The sequence below is a fragment of the Vulpes lagopus genome, chromosome 4 (genome assembly GCF_018345385.1).
Source record: "Vulpes lagopus strain Blue_001 chromosome 4, ASM1834538v1, whole genome shotgun sequence".
NCBI lineage: Eukaryota > Metazoa > Chordata > Mammalia > Carnivora > Canidae > Vulpes > Vulpes lagopus.
In genome coordinates, this window is record NC_054827.1 from 50,391,729 (window position 1) to 50,412,095 (window position 20,367).

General features: G+C 45.0%; 1 protein-coding gene across 2 annotated transcripts in view; it reads right to left on the reverse strand.

Moving 5' to 3' along the window:
• KIAA1549 (KIAA1549 ortholog) overlaps nucleotides 1-20,367 on the reverse strand; it is a 141,377-nt gene that overhangs the window by 74,406 nt on the left and 46,604 nt on the right. For both annotated transcript variants that reach the window (XM_041752367.1, XM_041752365.1), the window contains exons 2-5: nucleotides 9,410-12,052; nucleotides 4,521-4,609; nucleotides 3,328-3,505; nucleotides 2,452-2,582 (exon numbers count right to left, since the gene is read on the reverse strand). In XM_041752367.1, coding sequence (XP_041608301.1) covers nucleotides 2,452-2,582; nucleotides 3,328-3,505; nucleotides 4,521-4,609; nucleotides 9,410-12,052 — 3,041 coding nt within the window. The remainder of the gene's footprint in view (nucleotides 1-2,451; nucleotides 2,583-3,327; nucleotides 3,506-4,520; nucleotides 4,610-9,409; nucleotides 12,053-20,367) is intronic.

The window sequence follows — 20,367 nt, forward strand, 5'->3', positions numbered from 1 at the left end:
AACCATACAGTGAACAAATGGGAATAAATCCCCAACAGCTCTGACAATGGAAGAAAATCAGGGATTCTGTTAAGTTGCTGGAAAATGGAGAGAGCATGGGATCATAATGATATAGGCCAGCATCAAGGGAATTGGGACCCACATCATACACAGGCCTGGAATGCAGGGGCCCTGGGATGGCCCCGTTCTTTGCAGGAACAGACAGCAGGGGAGCCTGTGAACAGCAATCAGTGCAATTAATCAAAGCCCATGTCCCAAAGAGCTTAGCTGACTTTCATCTCCTCTTTCCTTTCTTTTTTCCTCCTCTTTCCTTTCTAACTGCCACAGGCAGGCCAATACAGAGGTGCTGGTAGCAGCCACATCTTTACCTTGACCAGCCCTAAGGAAAAGGAGCTCCCCATCAGCACAGGCAAAAAGATTGTGTGGGTTTGGCCCCAAAAAGAAGGTGGGTAGAGACTCTTATCGGCCAGAGCACACAAAAGACAGGGAAGGAAAGAAAACGAAAGAAAAGGCAGCTTTGGGGCACCTGAGTGGCTCAGTGGTTGAGCATCTGCCTTTGGCTCAGGGCATGGACCCGGCATCCTGGGATCAAGTCCTGCATCGGGCTCCCCAAAGGGAGCCTGCTTCTCCCTCTGCCTGTGTCTCTGCCTCTCTCTCTGTCTCTCTCTCTGTCTCTCTCATGAATAAATAAAACCTTTTAAAAAATGAATAAATAAATAAAACCTTAAAACGAAAGAAAGAAAGAAAGAAAGAAAGAAAGAAAGAAAGAAAGAAAGAAAAGAAAAGAAGAAAAGAAATAAAGAAAAGAAAAGAAAAGAAAAAAGAAAGAAAAGAAAAGAAAAGAAATAAAGAAAAGAAAAGAAAAGAAAAGAAAAGAAAGAAAAGAAAAGAATAGGCAGCTTTGTTGTGAAAAGAACACTAAAGCACTCCATTTCCAGGAATCCATATCCTGCACTGGTGAGGGAGGTGGGGGTGAGGGTGGTGGGGGTGAGGGTCCCAGTATCCTCTGCCCAGGACCCAGTGCTCCAGTGAATCCTCCCATCGGAGAGACAGGGCGGGTGTAGACACAGACGCCACAGCTGAAGGGGCAAGTTGCCAAAATTAACAACCTGCTTCTTCACTCCTAACGGCACCTAACCAATGGTCTCCAAATATTTACGGAAAACTGAGAGCATGAACGCCAAGGACCAGGATCAACAAAGAACAATGGCTGCAGAGAAAACCAAGACAGTGTGGGCACCAGAAGGCAACTTTTAAGAAATTCTCATTAACGTCCTCAGAGACTTTCCAGGTGGTATCACATTATCATTCAAGATAATCCTGCATCTTTGCAGGAGAAGCCACCATGAAAAAAAAAGTCAAGAACAAGGGAAAAAAGACAGCTGAAAGCAAACTCAGCAGAGGGGCTAAAAAACATGATGGATGCAGCTGAAGATGAAATTAATGACAAAGTTTAGAAAATCTGTAAAAATAGGGAATTTTTTAAAAAAGATTTTATTTATTTATTCATGAGAGACACACAGAGAGAGGCAGAGACATAGGCAGAAGGAGAAGCAGGCTCCCCCTCCCAGGAGCCTGATTTGATCCCAGAATCCCGGGATCACGCCTTAAGTCCAAAGCAGACGCTCAACCACTGAGCCACCCAGGTGCCCCAGAAATAGGAAATTTAAAAAGAGATGGTATTATTAGAAAAAAAATATGAAAGGTGGCTCCAGGTGCACAAAAATCTATTTATTATCAATTCTAGAAAGAGAGAACAAAGAATATGGAGGATAAAATATCAAAGAAATATAAAAACGTCAGTAGTTTCCATACAATACACACAAAGTCTGCTCACTGAGTGGCTATATTCTCTGTTTTTGAGTGAAGCACTGCATTTCATGCTATTCCATAACATGAAATACCAGTATATTCAGGCATCCCCCCCCACTGGATATTTAGGCTGATACCATTCCTTCATAGAACATTCTTGAGGGGCATACAAGTGGCTCAGTCAGTTAAGCATCCAACTGGTGGTTTCAGCTTAGATGGTGATCTCAGGGTCATGGGATCAAGACCTGCACTGAGCTGCATGCTCAGCAGGGAATCTGCTTAAGATTCTTTATATCGCTGTCTGCCCTTCCCCCTGCTTGTGTGCTCTCCCTGTCTCTCTAAAATAAAATCTTTAAAAAAAAAAATTCTTGGATTTCTGGCATACGCTCATCTCTGTCCAGCTCGCCACATCTGAGCTCCCTGGTCATCCGACTACTCCACCATCTTCAAATATGAAGACCCCCATTCACACTATGTGATCTCAGTGCCCTGAAAAGAGATAGACCTTGACTCATGTGAACTAAACTTCTTCTATAAGAGGGAATTAGTAACAGTGACTTGTGGCCTCAACAAAACATGTGAAATTAGTTCATCTTCAAAGGACAAAGCACCCTGTTCTGCATTCAGGGCTATTCTCACCTGCACAGTGAGGTTATGCGTCCCCTGGTGGTGTTTTCTCACTTCAGAAAGAGCTATCATCAGGCCTTTCTCGATGCGCTGGGTAAAGTTGCAGAAGCCAGTATCCACGCTCTGAGGCACGAACTGAAGAACTGAGGAGAAGGCAGCAATCACAGGCCCATGAGCCAGGCACTGTTTTAGGATTGAGGAATGAGGACGCGAAAAATACTAACTCAACTAACACATCCACAGCATGGGATTAAGTAGTGAGAGGTATAATTTAGGGGTCTCATAGCAGGGAAATGTTGAAAGCCAACTCTACACCAAATGAATATATACAATATGGAAGTGACTTGTATCACTTTAAAATGTAAAAGATACAATGTGAGCATCAAAAGATGCGAAATGCAAAGTCTCAGCTACAGGCAAAATGACGCGGTACCTGGTATTCCTTTAAAACACTCTCAACTCCTCAAAAAACATGAGGGATAGATGGAACAAAATTGGGGATAATGTCAATAATTTCTCAAGTAAGGATGTGTGTGTGTGCATGTACCTAATGGTCTTTCATCTCTTAGAGGCATGGGCTGAAATATTTATGGGTGGGATGACATGATGCCATATCCACATAATGTGGGAGGAGGGCATGCAGGTGCCACAAGACAGACTAGGAGGTGAAAATCATTGAAGCCATACAATGAGTATGTGGGGGCTCATTCAACTACTCTGTGTACTTTTGTATATGCTGGAAATTTTCTGTAATTATACAAGTTTGGGGTTTTTTTTCAATTTTAAATAAATTTTTAAAAACCCTCCCGCAATTCTTTTAACAACATAAAGAATAAAATGAAATTTTATTTACAAATCAATCAAAACAACTGTGCTCAGTTTTCTCACCCGTATGAACTTGGAACCTGGACTCTGGCACAAGGAAGGAAGGTTTCACAGCCAGGATTAATGGAGTTTGGTCACGTACAAGCTTACTATTTATAAGTACATTTATGACTGATATTGCCGTGTAAACGAAAGGCCCAGATGTTACCAGGAACGTGAAGTCAGCGAACAGTTCATAAACCTATGAAAATTTAAAAATACAAAAGATGGTAATTACCTAACTTCAGAGGACTAGAACTCAAAATGAAAGGAAGTTGTACAAAGTAGAAAAGCAACACAGCAAGTAAGGTGAAAAATAAACAGGTAGCTTTAAATGAAGGGGGAGGGCTGCACAGATAATCAAAATCTTATTTTAGCTATGCCTCTTACAGATCTGCCAACCTTCTCAAAAACAGAATAAAACTGTAGGAGCAAAGGCAGCGAGAAAGAAGAACAGCCAATAATATGAACCGAATGGGGAATTACGGAGAAATCAAAGTTGTTGTATTTAATCCACATAAAAAGGAGCATTTAGTCCACTGAGCAGGGCTGCCCAAAGGAAATTCATGAGCCGCACAGACAATTTTAAAATTTCTAGTAGCCAAATTAAAAAGCATGAAAAGAAACAGGTGAAATTAATTTCACCTAACCCAATACATCTGAAATATTTCAACGTTTGGTCAATGTAAAAAATTATTAGCGAGATAGTTTACATTCTTTTTTTCACTCAGTCTTTGAAATCCTGTGTAAATTTTGCACTTACAGCACATCTCAATTCAGACAAACCCTGTTTCACATGCTCAGTAGCTATAAGGGGCTCATGGCTCTGTTCTGGATGGTGCAGGTCTAGAGCACGGCTTTCTGTCCTCATCAGGGGAGAGGAGGTATGAGCACAGACAGGGTCCACAGTAAAACATATGGAAATTTCTCTCTAGCTCACTGAGTATACAGAAATATGCATACGTGCTCACTTTAAAATCACGCCATAATCCCCAACTCCGGTCTCAGAGTCTTTTTCTTCCAAATCTGCCAACACATCCCTCCAGTGGACTAAACCCGGCCTCATGTGGGATCAGGGCTTCCCTGACAAAGTGATGTTTAAGTTGCCAGCCAAGAATGAGCACATGTTCATTGAGAGGAGGAGGGACGAGAGGAAAGAGAGCATTCTAGAACCATGATATGCCTTCAACCCAAGCTCCCACGCCACAGGGACCCACCTTGAGCTCTACCGCACGGTTGAAGTGAATCCTCAACACCTCTTTGATGGATGTAATTATGTACTCCTGCACAGCTCTTCTGGCCAGAACTACAAACCAAAGCCAACCATCAAATGCAATTTAGTTTCATTATGAAGAATATGGGCATCCCATTTCTGGTCCCCAAAGCAGAGAGCCTGTGCTATGCCACACTGTGACAGCAGCTCCCCAAATCACTTTTCAAAATAAGGCCCAGACTATGAAAAGGCAGAGGAACAACAGCAACAACAGAGGAACAACAACAACCTGCTGTTGTTGACATTACTAGGTTTTCTCTTGGCTATGCCTCTAACAGTAAAACACAAAGTTTTAAAACTCTCAGCAGTAATATTTTAAAAGGCCTCAAGATGTTGCTCAACAAAACTAGAAGACATCTTCCCCTCTAGAATGTGGTCTCCTACCCCAACTTTTCAATGTAGTAAGTGAAGGGTATGCACCACTAATAATGGGGCAGAAAAGATTTTCACAATCCTCATGTATTAAAATTTTATGTAGGAAATAAAATCTTTCTTATAACAAAGTCCAGCTATATTTAACTCTCCTTCCACATCTAAGAAATTCTATTTTAAAATCTATAATAAGAGAACCTCTTCCCCAGTGTTTAGTAAACATGTCCTGCTCCCCTTTCTTTTCCCTATTATTTTTTCTTTCCTCTTCCATTAACTTCTCATTGTGCAGAATCCAAATACATTTGAAATTACTATCCAGTTTTCCTCTTCCTCTTCTTAATTTTTAAAACTGGAGACAGAATCACTCTGTATCTTTCAATCTTTTAGAAAACAAACGTTTAAGTTACAGTCAGTTGTTTTCTCTACTGATTAGTGACCTTGATAGTCACTAAATGTGGGGAAGGGCTTCTTCATTTCACCATTAGAACAAACCCAGACTGCCCAGCTGAGTCACACCAATGGCCAACTTGGCCTGGTCTACATGGGCTCCAGGAGGACTAGACTACAACATGAGTTTTAAAGGGAAAGACAAAGGGCAGCCCAGGTGGCTCAGCGGTTTAGCGCCTCCTTCAGCCCACGGCATGATCCTGGAGACCCTGGAGTCTCACATCAGGCTCTCTGCCTGGAGCCTGCTTCTCCCTCTGCCTGTGTCTCTGCCTGTCTCTCTCTCTCTCTCTGTCTCTCATGAATAAATAAATAAAATCCTTTAAAAAAATGAAAGTAAAGGGAAAGACAAAAATGAGTGAGAAGGAAAAGAAGAAAAAAGGAGGAAGGGAGGGAGGGAGGACAGAGGGACATAGGAATAGAGGGAGGGAGAGGAAAAGACGGAAGGGAAGAGAGGAAGGAAGGGAAAAATTAGGGAAGAAAAATCTCAAAAGCTAAACTTGGGGAATGTAAAGACAGAGTGGAAATTCAGAGACAGAAAAACTCAAAAGAGGAAAGAAGGAAGCCCATGTTGTCCGAAGTAGCCCCATCTAAAGAAAGAACCATCCAAGTATTATTCTGAATCATCTACATAGCCCACCATGAAAACCTCCACCTTCTCTATTTAATCTGAGTAAGACCTAAACTATAATGTCAGGATATGAGCACAGTAGTCTTTGGGGAAAAAGGATCATCAGCAACAAATATCTCAGTTTCTTCAAATATCTAATTTGGGCCAAGAGAGGCAAAAGAGCCCCACTGAAGAGGCCAGGGTCAGGCAGGTCCTGGCTGGGAAGCCCAGCCTCACCCCTGAGAGGATACACACAGTGAAGGGCTCTCCCAAGAGCCCCATGGATCAACAGAGGGCTCTTACTTTTATGACAGAGCTCCATAAAAAAAAAAACCCTTTCAGGGTACAAGTAATCACCCCAAACCCCCCCCCCCATCTCTCTCTCTCTCACTCTCTCTCTCTCATAAGTAATTACTAAAAAGAAACCATGGGGATCCCTGGGTGGTGCAGCGGTTTGGCGCCTGCCTTTGGCCCGGGGCGCGATCCTGGAGACCCGGGATCGAATCCCACATCGGGCTCCCGGTGCATGGAGCCTGCTTCTTCCTCCGCCTGCGTCTCTGCCTCTCTCTCTCTCTCTCTCTCTGTGACTATCATAAATAAATTTTAAAAAAAAATTAAAAAAAAAAAAAAAAAAGAAACCATGGCCAAAACTAAACAAAGATTCTTATGAATGAAGTGATCCTTTCTATGCTCAAAGATACCACTGAGCCCAAAAGACAGCATTCCTCTCCACTTAAAAATACAATATAACAGTAGGGATACCTATGTAAAACTCCACATGTTTACTAAAACCAGTGCAGTATACATTTTCAGTGGGTAAATTTTACCCCAAAAGCTATTAAAAATGGAACCCTAAACGAAGGACACCAAATTCCTTAAATGCATATCCTATATGACAGTTAATCCATGCTATACATATCTGATATTCTTAGAGGTGCTTCTAAAATGGTTTCTAATTATGTGTAGAAAAACTTGAAAAGACACATTATGCTTTTAAGTATCATAAATGTGGGCAGCCCAGGTGGCTCAGTGGTTTAGTGCTGCCTTCAGCCGAGGGCGTGATCCTGGAGACCCGGGATGGAGTCCCACATCGGGCTCCCTACATGGAGCCTGCTTCTCCCTCTGCCAGTGTCATGGGACCTGCTTCTCCCTTTGCCTGTGTCTCTGCCTCTCTCTGTGTATCTCATGAATAAATAAATAAAATCTTAAAAGAAAATAAGTATCATAAATGCCATGGAATCCAAGAAACAAAGGAGCTTTCAGTAGTTCTTTTAATAAGCTTCTTGTAGGGATCCCTGGGTGGCGCAGCGGTTTGGCCCCTGCCTTTGGCCCAGGGCACGATCCTGGAGACCTGGGATCGAATCCCGCGTCGGGCTCCCGGTGCATGGAGCCTGCTCTGCTTCTCCCTCTGCCTGTGTCTCTGCCTCTCTCTCTATCATAAATAAATAAAAATTTTAAAAATATAAATAAATAAATAAATAAATAAGCTTCTTGTAACTGACCACTTTGTAGTTACTGTGCTTTCCTTTTGTAGAAAGAAAGAAAAGTATTCTAAAAGCAATAAACTCTTCTCTCTCCTCTGGACTACTGGTACCCCTCAGATGAAAGTTCACCACTTCTCCCAACTTCACCTCCTAGCATAATTACCCCCTCCTCCCAAAACACAGTCTAATTCTCAGCCAAGCTGAACAGCGTTGGGCTGTCTGATATCTCCACCTGTGCTCACACCTTCCACCAGGACAACACACTTCCCTCCATCTCCAGACGACAGCCCTCTTGAGTGTGTCCCTCTAATTCACATTCTTCCAAACCCATCCCTCATCATCCAAAAAGTCACTCTTCTAGAACTCTACTTCAACCATTTTCACCACAGCTACCAAGAGAACATGGCTTATGTACACACTACTAGAATCTAAGCTCCTTGAAGGTCAGAACCACATCATTCATGTGGGTGACCCTTAAACCTTCTAAAGGCACCCGCACATACTCAGTGCTCAACAATCATTTGTCAGGGGATCCCTGGGTGGCTCAGTGGTTTGGCGCCTGCCTTTGGCCCAGGGCGCGATCCTGGAGTCCCGGGATCGAGTCCTGCATCGGGCTCCCGGCATGGAGCCTGCTTCTCCCTCTGCCTGTGTCTCTGCCTCTCTCTCTCTCTCTCTCTCTATCATAAATAAATAAATACATACATACATAAATACATAAATCTTTAAAAAAATCATTTGTCAAATGAATTAATAAATGGTTCATTATTTGGGGGAGGGAGGGAGTTAGGAGAGCAAAGATTCAGCTGCGCCCCACAGCCCCAGAGGGTAATGGCATCTCCCTGATGAGCAGAGGACGTATGGCCCACCTCACAGCCATGACCTCCTCCTTCCTCATCTCACCTTTCTCTGTTCTCTTTCCTTGTCCACTCTACTCCGTTCCTCCTCTGCTTCTCTTACCATCTTCCTTCCCCTTCTTCATTTCTATCCTCCATTCCCACCAAAATCAACACACAGAGGCAGGCTGCACATCAGTATGATACTGTATTCAAGAATACAGTAACAGGTCATAGAGTTTAACACGCAGCCTGTCATTCCTGATGAAGAACAAGTTGGGAGAGCCTGACCGAGCAGGCCACAGTCACCGGCCATGTACCGACATGCCATCAAGTGTGCTCCGACTTGAGTGACGAAAGCAGCTGGGCAGGTACAAGGGAAGCTGCTGCTTGTCAGCCCGTCACTCAGGCTGTGGACTGGAGATCCAAGAGATCAAAGTTTGTGACTGAGCCCAGAGAACAGTTAGCAGGACCTTTTTCTTTCTTGGATTCTCAGGATCCAAGTGACATTTACAGGAACACAGAGTAGTCAAGTGCTCCCTCCTTTCAAGGAAAAAGAATACTATATGGGCATGAAGTTGTAGCAGGTGCCCTTACATGTTTGCCCAACTAACTACCTGCCTGAACTAATCACAGAGGTTTTCGTTTTAACGATGCCGACTACGCATCCACTGGATTAGGATTTCCAAAGACAAAGATCCCAGCAAACGTTTCTAAGGCTCCACTTAAACCTTTTATTTCTCTTATTGCTACTACTAATATGTAGCACTTTGTGGGGGCTTCCTACGTGCCAGGCACCGGAGTAAGTACTTGACGTGCAGTCACGCATTTGAATCTTTACAATCACCCAACCAAGCAGGTGCCACGATCCTCCTTGTTCGAGAGCTGAGGAAGCTGAGAGGTAGACAGACTGATTACCTGTCCAGAGAGCTCACAGGAGAAAGGCGAGGGAGTGAGGGTCACCACCCAGGGGCTCGCCGGGGCCCAAGGCCATACGCTTTCCCACAATGCTGTATAGCACAGAAGCATTTCACACAAACACCTTAGAAAGATCACCCCAACCGAGAGGTGGCTTGAAGCAGGACCTTACCAGTTGTGATCAAATAGGCATCGGGAACTGTAATATCACACACATATGGCGGCTTGGTGGGGACCAGGGCTGGAGCATCCACCGTTGCTTCGGAGGTGGACGTGGGCACAGGATACAGGGACGGGGGCGGTCGTGCCGAACTGCTCTCCTGGGAGTTGTGACTCGCAGCTGTGCTGCTCGGGGTGCTGCCAGCAGCCGGATCGGGGGCAGCAGTGGTGTTGGCTGTGCTCGGTTCAGTGGGGGTGTTCACCGGTGAATCTGTGGGTGTGAACGATGAGCCCACAAACATGGGCTCCGTAGGAAGAGGGGAGGGGATCGCCTCAGGAACAAGGGAGGATGCGGACGACGGGTACACCTGGGTGACCAGTGGTGCGGTGCTAGGAATGGCTTTGGAGAAAGAGGGTAAGACGGACGTGTGACCATCTGTAGCACTGACCTCGTCACTGAACGGCGTCGGAGTTGGAAAGAGAGGAGACTCCGCTAAAACGGGTGTCGTGGGGAAAGCAGTCAAAGGGGACGGTGAGGGAGTCCCACGAGTCAGAAGGTCAAGGGCGGGCTCCGCCCTGGAGGGCACCAGGGTGGCGACCCTAGAGTCACGCACAACGGGTGACAACCCAGAATAGGAGGTAGTTTCAGTGAGGGCTGAGGTAAAATGAGCTTCGGGACCTGCCAGCGAAACTGCTGACGCTCGGGAGAACAGGAGAGAATCGGAAGGGAAGCCTGAGGGGAGCGTCGCCTCAGGGGAGCTGGCGAGGGAGGGGAATGGACTCGGGAGAAGGTCTGCGCTGGGCCAGAGCGGGGAAGACTCGGAGTCTGTGGAGTTAGGGACGGCCTGCGCAGCGGCCTCAACCAAGGTAGAGAAGGCCCCAGAAACCAAGGCTGCCACAGGGCTCGGTGTCCCCCAGGGCGGAGAGGCGGGGACTTCTGAAGAGGCGGCCACAAAGCTGCTGAACTCCAGGGGCGGGGTTGAGGAAAAACTGGCCCCCGAATCCAAACCCTGGGCCGCGTGGGGGCCCGGAGAGCCACCGGGTTCCCGCTCAGGGACGAGCGAAGGCTCGACTGAGGGCCCCGGAGCCTCAGACGGGGGAGGACGGGGGCCTCTGAGGGCGGGCGACCGTGTGGCCTGTCCTGCGGCGCCCGGGAGGGAGGAGGCGGGGAGTGCACGGCTGGTGGCCCAGGGAAACGCGGCTATCACCCCCGCCGCTGTGACGGCGGTGGCGGTGTCGGGGACAGAGGAGGAGCCCAAGGGAGCGGGAGTGGGGGACGCTGGCGTGGCGAGGTGGCCACCGGAAGGACACGGCCGTGTGGTCCCGACGCTCCTCAGGCCCTCCTCAGCAGAAGCTGCCGGGACCGGTCCTGAGGCGCCCCCGGAGGGAGAGGACAGCGGGACGACGGGCCGCGAGGGGAAGAGGGTGTTAAAGTCCTGGGGCTCTTCTTCGAGCTCCGAGAAGCCCGCCGCTCCGCTGCCCGTGGGAGGGGGGCCGCTGGCTCCCGGCGGGCTCACCGTCAGGGGCTCGGCGCCGTCCCCCGACCCCGCGGCCTCCCCGGCCGGCAGGCTGGCCGCTGGCCTGGGCCGGGGCGACGCCACCGGGCTCGGGGCCTGGGTGGCCAGGACTCGGGAGAGCAGCAGGGACGGGCCGGGCAGCTCTGACAGCTCTGACGACTCTCGGGAGCTGCCGGCCGGATGGGGGCCACGAGATACCTCAGCCGGCGGCGGCGAAGGGGCCAAGAAGGCGACAGCAGAGGAGAGGGAAGGCGAGCTTGTGCTGCTGCTGCTGCTGGAAGCCGGCGCCGTCGGTGCCACAGCCGCAGCAGGGGCTGCTCCCGGAAGCCCAGCCTCTGGGACGCCGAGACTCAGAGCGAGACTCAGAGCGGCGGCCGCATCGGGGTATCTGTCCAGGCCTGGGCCCAGGCCGTCCTCCGGAGGCAGGGAGGCCTCCTCCCAGGGCGGAAGAGGCAGCTGCGTGGCGCCGCCGCCCAAGAGCAGAGGCCCTGCAGCCAGCGAGCTAGAAAGAAGGCTCTCTGCCTCCTCGGCTCCCCACACCGCGGTCCCTGGCAAAGTCCTGCTTGCCGAGCGCCCGTAAGGGTCAGGAGGATACAGCACCAAATTCCTACTGGGGGTCAGAAGTAGGCCCTCGGATGTGGGAAGCGCCGACCAGAAAGCACTGAAATGACCGGTGGCATCGTCGGTGGACGTGGCTGGTCGTCGCATCGTGTTTGGCCAGGCCGATGTCACCTGTTTGTCTTGTAAAGAAGAAATGGGGGGAGACGGGGTCAGCAGTGGCGGGCTGCCTGGGAGATCCCCAATCGGAGACACCACGCGGGAAGTGGTCCAGGGCGTTTCTGGCAAAAAGTTATCCATTTCGTCGTCATCTCTGACCACCGCGTGGCTCGTCACCGACACATAATTTGCCACAAAGATGCTGTGATCGGCTATACTCTGGGTCAGGGCTCCTTGGTTAAAAAAGATTGTATCAAAAATAGTGGCGGATGGAGATGATATGGCATGGAGAGAACTGCTTTGCTGGGACCCTGGGGCAGTTTCTGTTAAGGCCACATGTGCAGTGCTGTGCACGGTGCTTTTCTTCATCATGAGCTCCACGGAGGATAAAGAGAGATTTTGCTGTTCCAGAAAGAGCTCATCTACAAGGGAAATAAAAGCTGGGTTACCTGCAAGGCAATCAAAAGTCATACAACCAACACTTCGCTTCAGATATAAAAACGGACTCATTCAACAAATATCTACTCACTGTGAATATGCGCGACTCACAGAAGTTAAACAGCTAATAGGGAGCCAGAAATTGTCAGAATGACTGTCAGGATAATATCTGCAAATACTCATAACCGTGAGCATCACCTTTATTCAAGCTTCTGTGTAAGCAGACGTTGACATTTTTTTCTCCTACTTTCAAACGACACCACAGAATACCAGGAATGGGGGAGGTTCTTAGAAGGTTGTCTAGTCCATTCTGTCTCATTTATCACACAAGAGAGAGAGTTCAGAAAAAAGGAACTACATCAATTACATGATCACCCAGACAGAAGTGGAGCTGGAATGTCAACATAAGCCTGCCTTGATTCCCAAGCCCACATTCCTTCTCTTCCACAAGAGCTGTCTCGCAAGAGAAATGTACATGACAAATCTGACAGCATCATTCACTACCCAGGTAAGAGTTCAAAAGATCCTCGTTTCGGACTGCCCACACTGAGGCCCCAGACTGCCTCGAGGCTCAGCTCTCGCTCTTCCCTGCTCCACTCTCATACCTTTCTGACTTCACTCTGGCCAAAGGAGCTACCTGCAGGTTCCAAATCCAAATTTCCTCTGGCTTAGTGATGCTGCACATTTTTTTCCCTCTGCCTGGGATGCCCTTCCCTGGCCCTCCACCTGGATCACCCCTACTGGTCCTGCAGATGCCACATACAAACCACCTTCCTCCTCAGTACTCTAAAGTTGAGTTCGTGCCTCTCCAAGGCTTCGACCTGTCATATCCCTTATCATGTCTCATTGAAATTAACTGTCTGCTCATCACATTATGACCCTCTTGAAGACAAGGACTGTTGATTTGCTTTCCTGGTGCCTAGACCAGCAAATGACACATAGTGAGGGCTCAAAAATTATCTGTTAAATGAATGAATAAATAAAGGAATGAATGGTGTCTGAGGACCAAGTTCTGATATGTGCCAAAAGCATCCTAACACCCTGTCAAAACTTTCATATTTTTTATCCTTGTGACAGCTGTCATTATCAAAGAAGTGGTTGAGATGTCCCCATCTGTAACTCAAATACAATGTAGAGAGGCAGGATATGTAATGGCCCAAACCACTAATGAAAACCCAGAGCAAAGGGTACTGTCCACTGCAGCACAGGCTGGGGACCGAGCAACTATCAGGACCCATAATAATACCCTCCTTCTCTTGCTTATCCAAACAGTCTGTAAGAACACGAGTGTGTGAGACAGTATAGAGATCATCTTGAATTCAGTCTTCTAATTTTTTTAAAGTAAATTATCTCTGTTCTATTCCTGGCAATAGGACAAACTAGAAATCTCGAAGTCTTCCCACACTGCAACACTTAATTATCCTTAATGAATGTTTAAAAACATCTTTTACATGACTAGATGAGCCTCCAAGACAAAAAGGGACATGTGTTGAACACAGGAGCAAAGCAGAAGATGGATTAGGAAGCACTACAGTCATTTGATAAAGAGACACTAGACCAGATAGCCCAATGATCAGGCCACAGGGGAATAACGGATGAGTGCTATATCTGAACAGGTGAAGAACCCAACAGAAGACCATCTTCAAAAAATGGAGACCTGAGATGGGCTGTACTCTCAGGGAAAGAGTTAATCAGGAAGAAAAATATCCATATCTCAGAGAATAGTAAGAAAAAGTGTATGTCTCAACTTTGACTCTGTGCAGATACTTTATAAAAAGCATTCCCAACTTTGGAATCTATGCTATTTGTGTGGTCCTAAAAACTGTATGTTTAGAATCATCATTGAAAGTGGACCAGGAAAAAATTAAAATTAAAAAAATTAAAAATAAAGTGGACCAGGCTCCAATGCCTATCAGAAGTTAAATCACCTCCAGAACACACCAGAAAAATAGGTATCAAGGTAGTCCTGCAGCCAAAGCTCCAATAAATATGAGTGCAAAATTTAAAATTACAAAACATGTAAGGAAGTAAGGTACTATGAAAAAAGTCCAGAGAAACCCATACAAATAGTATTAGACTTGTGAAGACTTTAGATATTGTAATGTGAACTACATTTTTATTTCTTATTTTTTTAATAATAAATTTATTTTTTATTGGTGTTCAATTTGCCAAAATTCAGAATAACACCTAGTGCTCATCCCGTCAAGTGCCCACCTCAGTGCCCGCCATGCAGTCACCCCCACCCCCCTCCCTCCTCCCCTTCCCCCACCCCTAGTTCGTTTCCCAGAGTTAGGAGTCTTCCATGGTGAACTACATTTTTAAAAGTGTGTTTAGTCCACTGAACAAAGAGGAGACTGAAAACATGAGTAAAAAGCAGAAGACTACATAAAAATAGCCAAAAGAATTAAAAAAGAGGAGACTGAATTAGCCAAAAGAATTAAAAAAGAGGAGACTGAAAACATGAGTAAAAAGCAGAAGACTACATAAAAATAGCCAAAAGAATTAAAAAGAAAAAGAATTAAAATAATATTTAGAAATGAAAAAACAAGAGTGCCTGACTGGCTCAGTTGTATCTGCCTTCATCTCAGGGTCCCAGAATTGAGCCCTGTGTCAGGCTCCCTGCTCAGTGGGGAGCCTGCTTCTCTCTCTCCCTCTGCTCCCCCACTCATGCTTGCTGTCTCTCATGCTTGCTTGCTCTCAAATAAATAAATAAAATCTAAAAAAAAAAAAAACAAAAAAACAAAATGAAAAAATAAAGGGGCACCTAGCTGGCTCAGTCAGAGGAGCATACAACTCTTGATCTCACAGTTGAGAGTTTGAATCTCACACTGGGTGTAGAGATTACTTAAGTAAATTTGCAAACTTTTAAAAAATACAGAATAGTTAAAATTTTGAAACTCAATATGCAATACATAATAATAAATAGCAATTTAGACATAACTAAAGAGAGATTTAGTGAACTGGAAGACAGATCTGAAAATTACACAGAATAGAATACAGAGAAACAAACAGATGAGAAACATTAAAAAGAGAAGTTAATAAGAGAGAGAAGTTAAGAAATATGAAAAATATAGGATGCCTCAATGGCTCAGTCAGTTAAAGCATCTGACCCTTGATCTCAGCTCAAGTCTTGATCTCAGGATGGTGAGTTCAAGCCCCCATCGGGTCTGCACTAGGCACAGAGCCTACCTAAAAAAAAAAAAAAAAAAAAAAGTATCGGGAATGCCTGGGTGGCTCAGTGATTGAGCATCTGCCTTCAGCTTAGGGTGTGATCCTGGAGTTCTGGGGTCAAGTCCCACATCCGGCTCCCTGCATGGAGCCTGCTTTTCCCTCTGCCTCTCTCTTTCTGTGTTTCTCATGAATAAAAAAATAAAAGTATGGAAGATAGAATGAAACAGTCCAACATATATTTGATCCAAGTTTTTAAAAGAAATAATAGAGCTGAGTAGAGACAATATTCAAAGAAACAGTGCTAAAAATTGTCCAAAATCAATAAGAGACATGAATCCTTCAATTTAGGAAGATGAAGAAATCCCAAACCAGGTGAATTTTTTAAAAACTCATATCCAGAGGTGCCTGGGTGGCTTAGTTAAGTGTTTGACTCTTGATTTAAGCTCAGGTCATGATCTCAGGGTTACGAGATTGAGCTCCACATCAGGCTCCACGGTGATGTGGAGCCTTCTTGGAATTCTCTCTCTCCCTCTGCCCCACCCCTAAAATATAAATAAATACATACATACCCTTATTTACGCACATCATGATACCACAGAACACCAAAGATGGAGAGAAACTGTAAATGAGTCAGAGGAAAGAACTGGCAATTACACTATCAGATAACTACCTCACAGAACTAGTAGCCAAGTGACAATGAAATAAAATCTTCAAAGTGCTAAAAAAAAATATCTGACATCTTGGATTTGAAATATTAACAATACTCACTATTTGTTAAAATAGGGGTATTTTCTGGTAAACAAAAAGTGGTTATACCAACTAAAGGGCTTCAGTAGAGGAGCCTCTCTAAACAAGGATATATTTCAAGAGGAAAGGTAATTATCCCAGAAGGAAGATCTGAGAAGAAGAAAGGACAGAGGATAAATAAATGATAAAGATATGGCTAAATCTAAACAAATACTGGTGGTATAAATGAACAATACTACTACTATGTAATCTGTGAGGTTAAAAAATATACTACAGAATTAAAATAGCTTACTATGATCACACAGAAGTTGAAAGAGGGCATCCAGAGGTATTCGTGACTCATTAGCAGAAATAGCAATCAAAATTAAGATAAAATTCCATTAACAGATTTTGTGTGTACACCTAAAATTAATAAACAATACTTAGTCATGTATTTATTTAGATAAAGATTTCTAACTGGTTCCACTAGCATCTGAAAGTCATAAACTCATGCCATATATAAGCAGCTTACTTAAAAGGGTCACATTCGTTTTTATGTAATGTGACTCTGAGAAATGAATAACCAATAAAAGAAGGAAAGCATTTCTTAGAGATTTCAACATTATTAGGCATCGGTTGTCTTCCTTACAACCTCTCTCTAGGATGTCTTGTCTATGCACTTTTACTATTTATCACATTCCAAGCATGGGCAAAAAAGTAATCCAATGCTTCTCACAACCGTGGTAAAGTCATTTGCAGCTGTTCTTTTCCACAGTAAAGGGTAAATAGTTATAAATATATTTATAGTAATAAGATTGATAAAATCAACATTCTGTGCATCTATAGAACATAACAGACTTTAAAGTTTTTCTAAGGAGAAATCATTTTATGTGAGCTTTAAAACTGCTGTGTGGGCGCCTAGGTGGCTCAGTTGGTGAAGCATCTGCCTTCAGCTCGGGTCACAATGTCAGGGTCCTGGGATCAAGCCCCGAGTTGGGTTTCCTGCTCGATGGGGAGCCTGCTTCTCCCTCTTCCTCTCCCTCTGTGTGCTCTCTCTCTCCCTCAAATAAATAAATAAACAAACAAACCTTTAAAAAAATAAATAATCCGCCATGATATAATTTATTTTGAAATATAAGATCTGAACAGAGTAAGATCTCTTTTAAAATGAATCAGAAGGGATCCCTGGGTGGCGCAGCGGTTTGGCGCCTGCCTTTGGCCCAGGGCGCGATCCTGGAGACCCGGGATCGAATCCCACATCAGGCTCCCGGTGCATGGAGCCTGCTTCTCCCTCCGCCTGTGTCTCTGCCTCTCTCTCTCTCTGTGACTATCATAAATAAATAAAAAATTAAAAAAAAATTAAAATGAATCAGAAACATATTTGAAAAAAAAAAAGAAAAAAGAAACATATTTGAAAATGCAAAAAAAAAAAAGAAAAGAAAAGAAAATGCACTGGAAGACTGCAAGAGATAAAACAGCAAAGAAAAGCAACATTTTTGGCTAATGTATGAGCCCAACTATCTGATGCAAGTTAGAATTCAATCAACTCTGTTTACAAAGGACAGGGAACAAGGATGGCAAAGTGGTCAAAGAGATGAAAAACTCTTCAGCTAGTGAAAAAAGAACAACAAACACTTCCCACTAAGAAATGTGAGGCACACCAAGCTGCGATATGGGTTTTTTTTTTCTTTCTTTCTTTTTGGCCAAGCCCCAGGAGGGAGAAACCAGCTCTGAAGAGACAGCAGCTGAGATGTCATGGGAATTACTTCTGTAGTTAATTCAGGAAGAGGTTAGAAAACCCAAGTGAGGCTCTCCCAGCAGAAAAGACTTCATAGACTCCAATTTCAAGCCCTGGAGATCAATTTTCAAGCTCTAAAGTGTTAGCTCATCAGAGTGAAAGGCTGTCTCTGTGACGATAGAGAGAAAGGAAGAGGGCTGGGGAGATACCAGTGCTCCTCAGACTTCATGCTCGCGAATGATGCGGGAGGCACTGCCCAGCAGGGCTGGCGTGGGTGCTGAGCTTGTCACTCTCAGGTGATGCCAGGTCTGCAACCACACTGAACAGCCAGTGTTGGGGCACTTTCTCCCATGGAGACTACACAACACACACTCATTGGGCACCTACCTTGGACCTCGACCCGGGCTAGGATCTTGCCATGCTGTACGCGACAGAGTAGCTACTGTCCTACTGCTGTGCGGATTCACGGTGCTTAAAAATTCACAAGACAAACCCACAGAATGCATAACAGCAAACATGAACCCCAAGGTAAACTATGGCCTTTGAGTGACAAATGATCTGTCAATGTAGATTTATGCTTAGTAACGAACATGTCACTCAGTGGGGGATGTTGATGACGGGAAGGCTATGTGGAGGTAGAAGACATAAAGGAAATTATACCTTCTGCCCAATTTTGCTGTTCAGTGAACCTAAAACTTCTCTTTGAAAAAGCAAATCTTTTAAAAATATGTATTAGAAAGCTTTTTAAGAACTTTTTAGAAATCTACAAGGGAGGAGCAGCCCCGGTGGCCCAGCAGTTTAGCGCTGCCTGCAGCCCAGGGTGTGATCCTGGAGACCCAGGATGGAGTCCCACGTTGGGCTCCCTGCATGGAGCCTGCTTCTCCCTCTGCCTGTGTCCCTGCCCCTCTCTCTCTGTGTCTCTCATGAATACATAAAATTAAAAAAAAAAAAAAAAAGAAATCTAAGAGGGAGATGCCTGTCTCTAGGAATTATTGGTCTTACACATGCATGATCTTTTTTTTTGGTTATTTTTTTTTAGTCATATTGTTCTATCTGGGAATCGTCCCCCAATACAGTAGTTGATCATGGAATCGTGGACTTTTCAACCTGAAAGGATCCTTTAAGACCTTAGCCAATCCCAATACGTGGCAAAGGAGCCTCAAAGGAGTCTAAGCTGACTTGCTTAAAGTAGCACCCGGGTCCTAGGCAGCCTTAGAAAGGCAGGTTCATAAATACTCCTCACACACCACAGCACATTTAGTCAAATCAGTCCATTTAATTACAATTGCTAATGAAGAAATTACATTGGAAGGCATGCAAAGTTATCACACTGTAAACGAGCTGAAAGCATACACTATTATTTTGTGCTACTGAAGCCCACGCAGAGGGCTGCCTTCGGAGATGTGAAGCACCATCATCCACCTGGGGAGAGCTCAGAAGTGTAGGCCTGGGTGATAGCAAAACCCAGGAGGGCTGACTTGTGAAACCCAGTGGTGAAAACCTCTAAAGAGCTTTAATCCAGATACAACCACTACTTTTGCTTCTTTAAATTGTGGAATTTTCAAAACATCATAAGTCATCTCAACTCATGGATATTAAGTCTACTACCAAACAAGAGCCCCCTAGAGTTTCCAAGAGTTTAGAAAAAAAAAAGCTGATAGTTAAACCACTACTCAATTCGGTCAACTTTAACAACTTCTATTGTTCTTATATAGTTCACAGATTATCCTAAAGAAGATTTTGCTGCCACTGCCTAGGTGGCTCAGTTGGCTGGGCCTTCAACTCTTGATTTTGGCTCAAGTCATGATCTCAGGGTCAGGGGATCAAGCCCTGCATCAGGCTTGGCACTTGTTGGGGTGGACGTGAGTATGCTTGGGATTCTCTTCCTCTCCCTCTGCTCCTCCCTTCTCTCTCTCTCTCTGATAAATAAATCTTTTTTAAAAACTCAGGGCACCTGGGTGATGCAGTCTGTCAAACAACTAACTCTTGGTTTCAGCTCAGATCATGATCTCAGGGTTGTGGGATCAAGCCCACATCACCCTCCACACTCACAGTGAAGTCTGCTTGAGATTCCCTCTCCTTCTCCCCCTGCCTCTCCCATGCAAATGCACATGCGCTCTTTCTCTCAAATAAATAAATCTTTTTAAAAAATCATCTTCCCCCTCTTCCCATTTTTCTCCCTGGTTTAGAAAACAGTATCTTTCTACCCTTACTTTTTCCAAACCCAACTGTATACTAAGACCTTCTACCAGATTATTCTATCCTCCAATTGGCACTGGTTTTGTTATCAAATTATCAAGTACATAAGAAATACTATTTATAAAAATATATCAAGTACATAAGAAATACTATTTATAAAAACATATTTGCTGGGTATATAGACAATAATACAAAGAACACCTGAGTTCCCATAACTCAGTTTCCCCTGGCATCCCCTTGGGACCCCTCCCACTCCCTTCCCTTCCCTTCCACTGAGAGAATCACTCTTGAACTATACCTTTATCACAGTCTTTTTTTTTTTTTTTTTAAATTTATGATAGTCACAGAGAGAGAGAGAGAGGCAGAGACACAGGCAGAGGGAGAAGCAGGCTCCATGCACCGGGAGCCTGATGTGGGACTCGATCCCGGGTCTCCAGGATTGCGCCCTGGGCCAAAGGCAGGCGC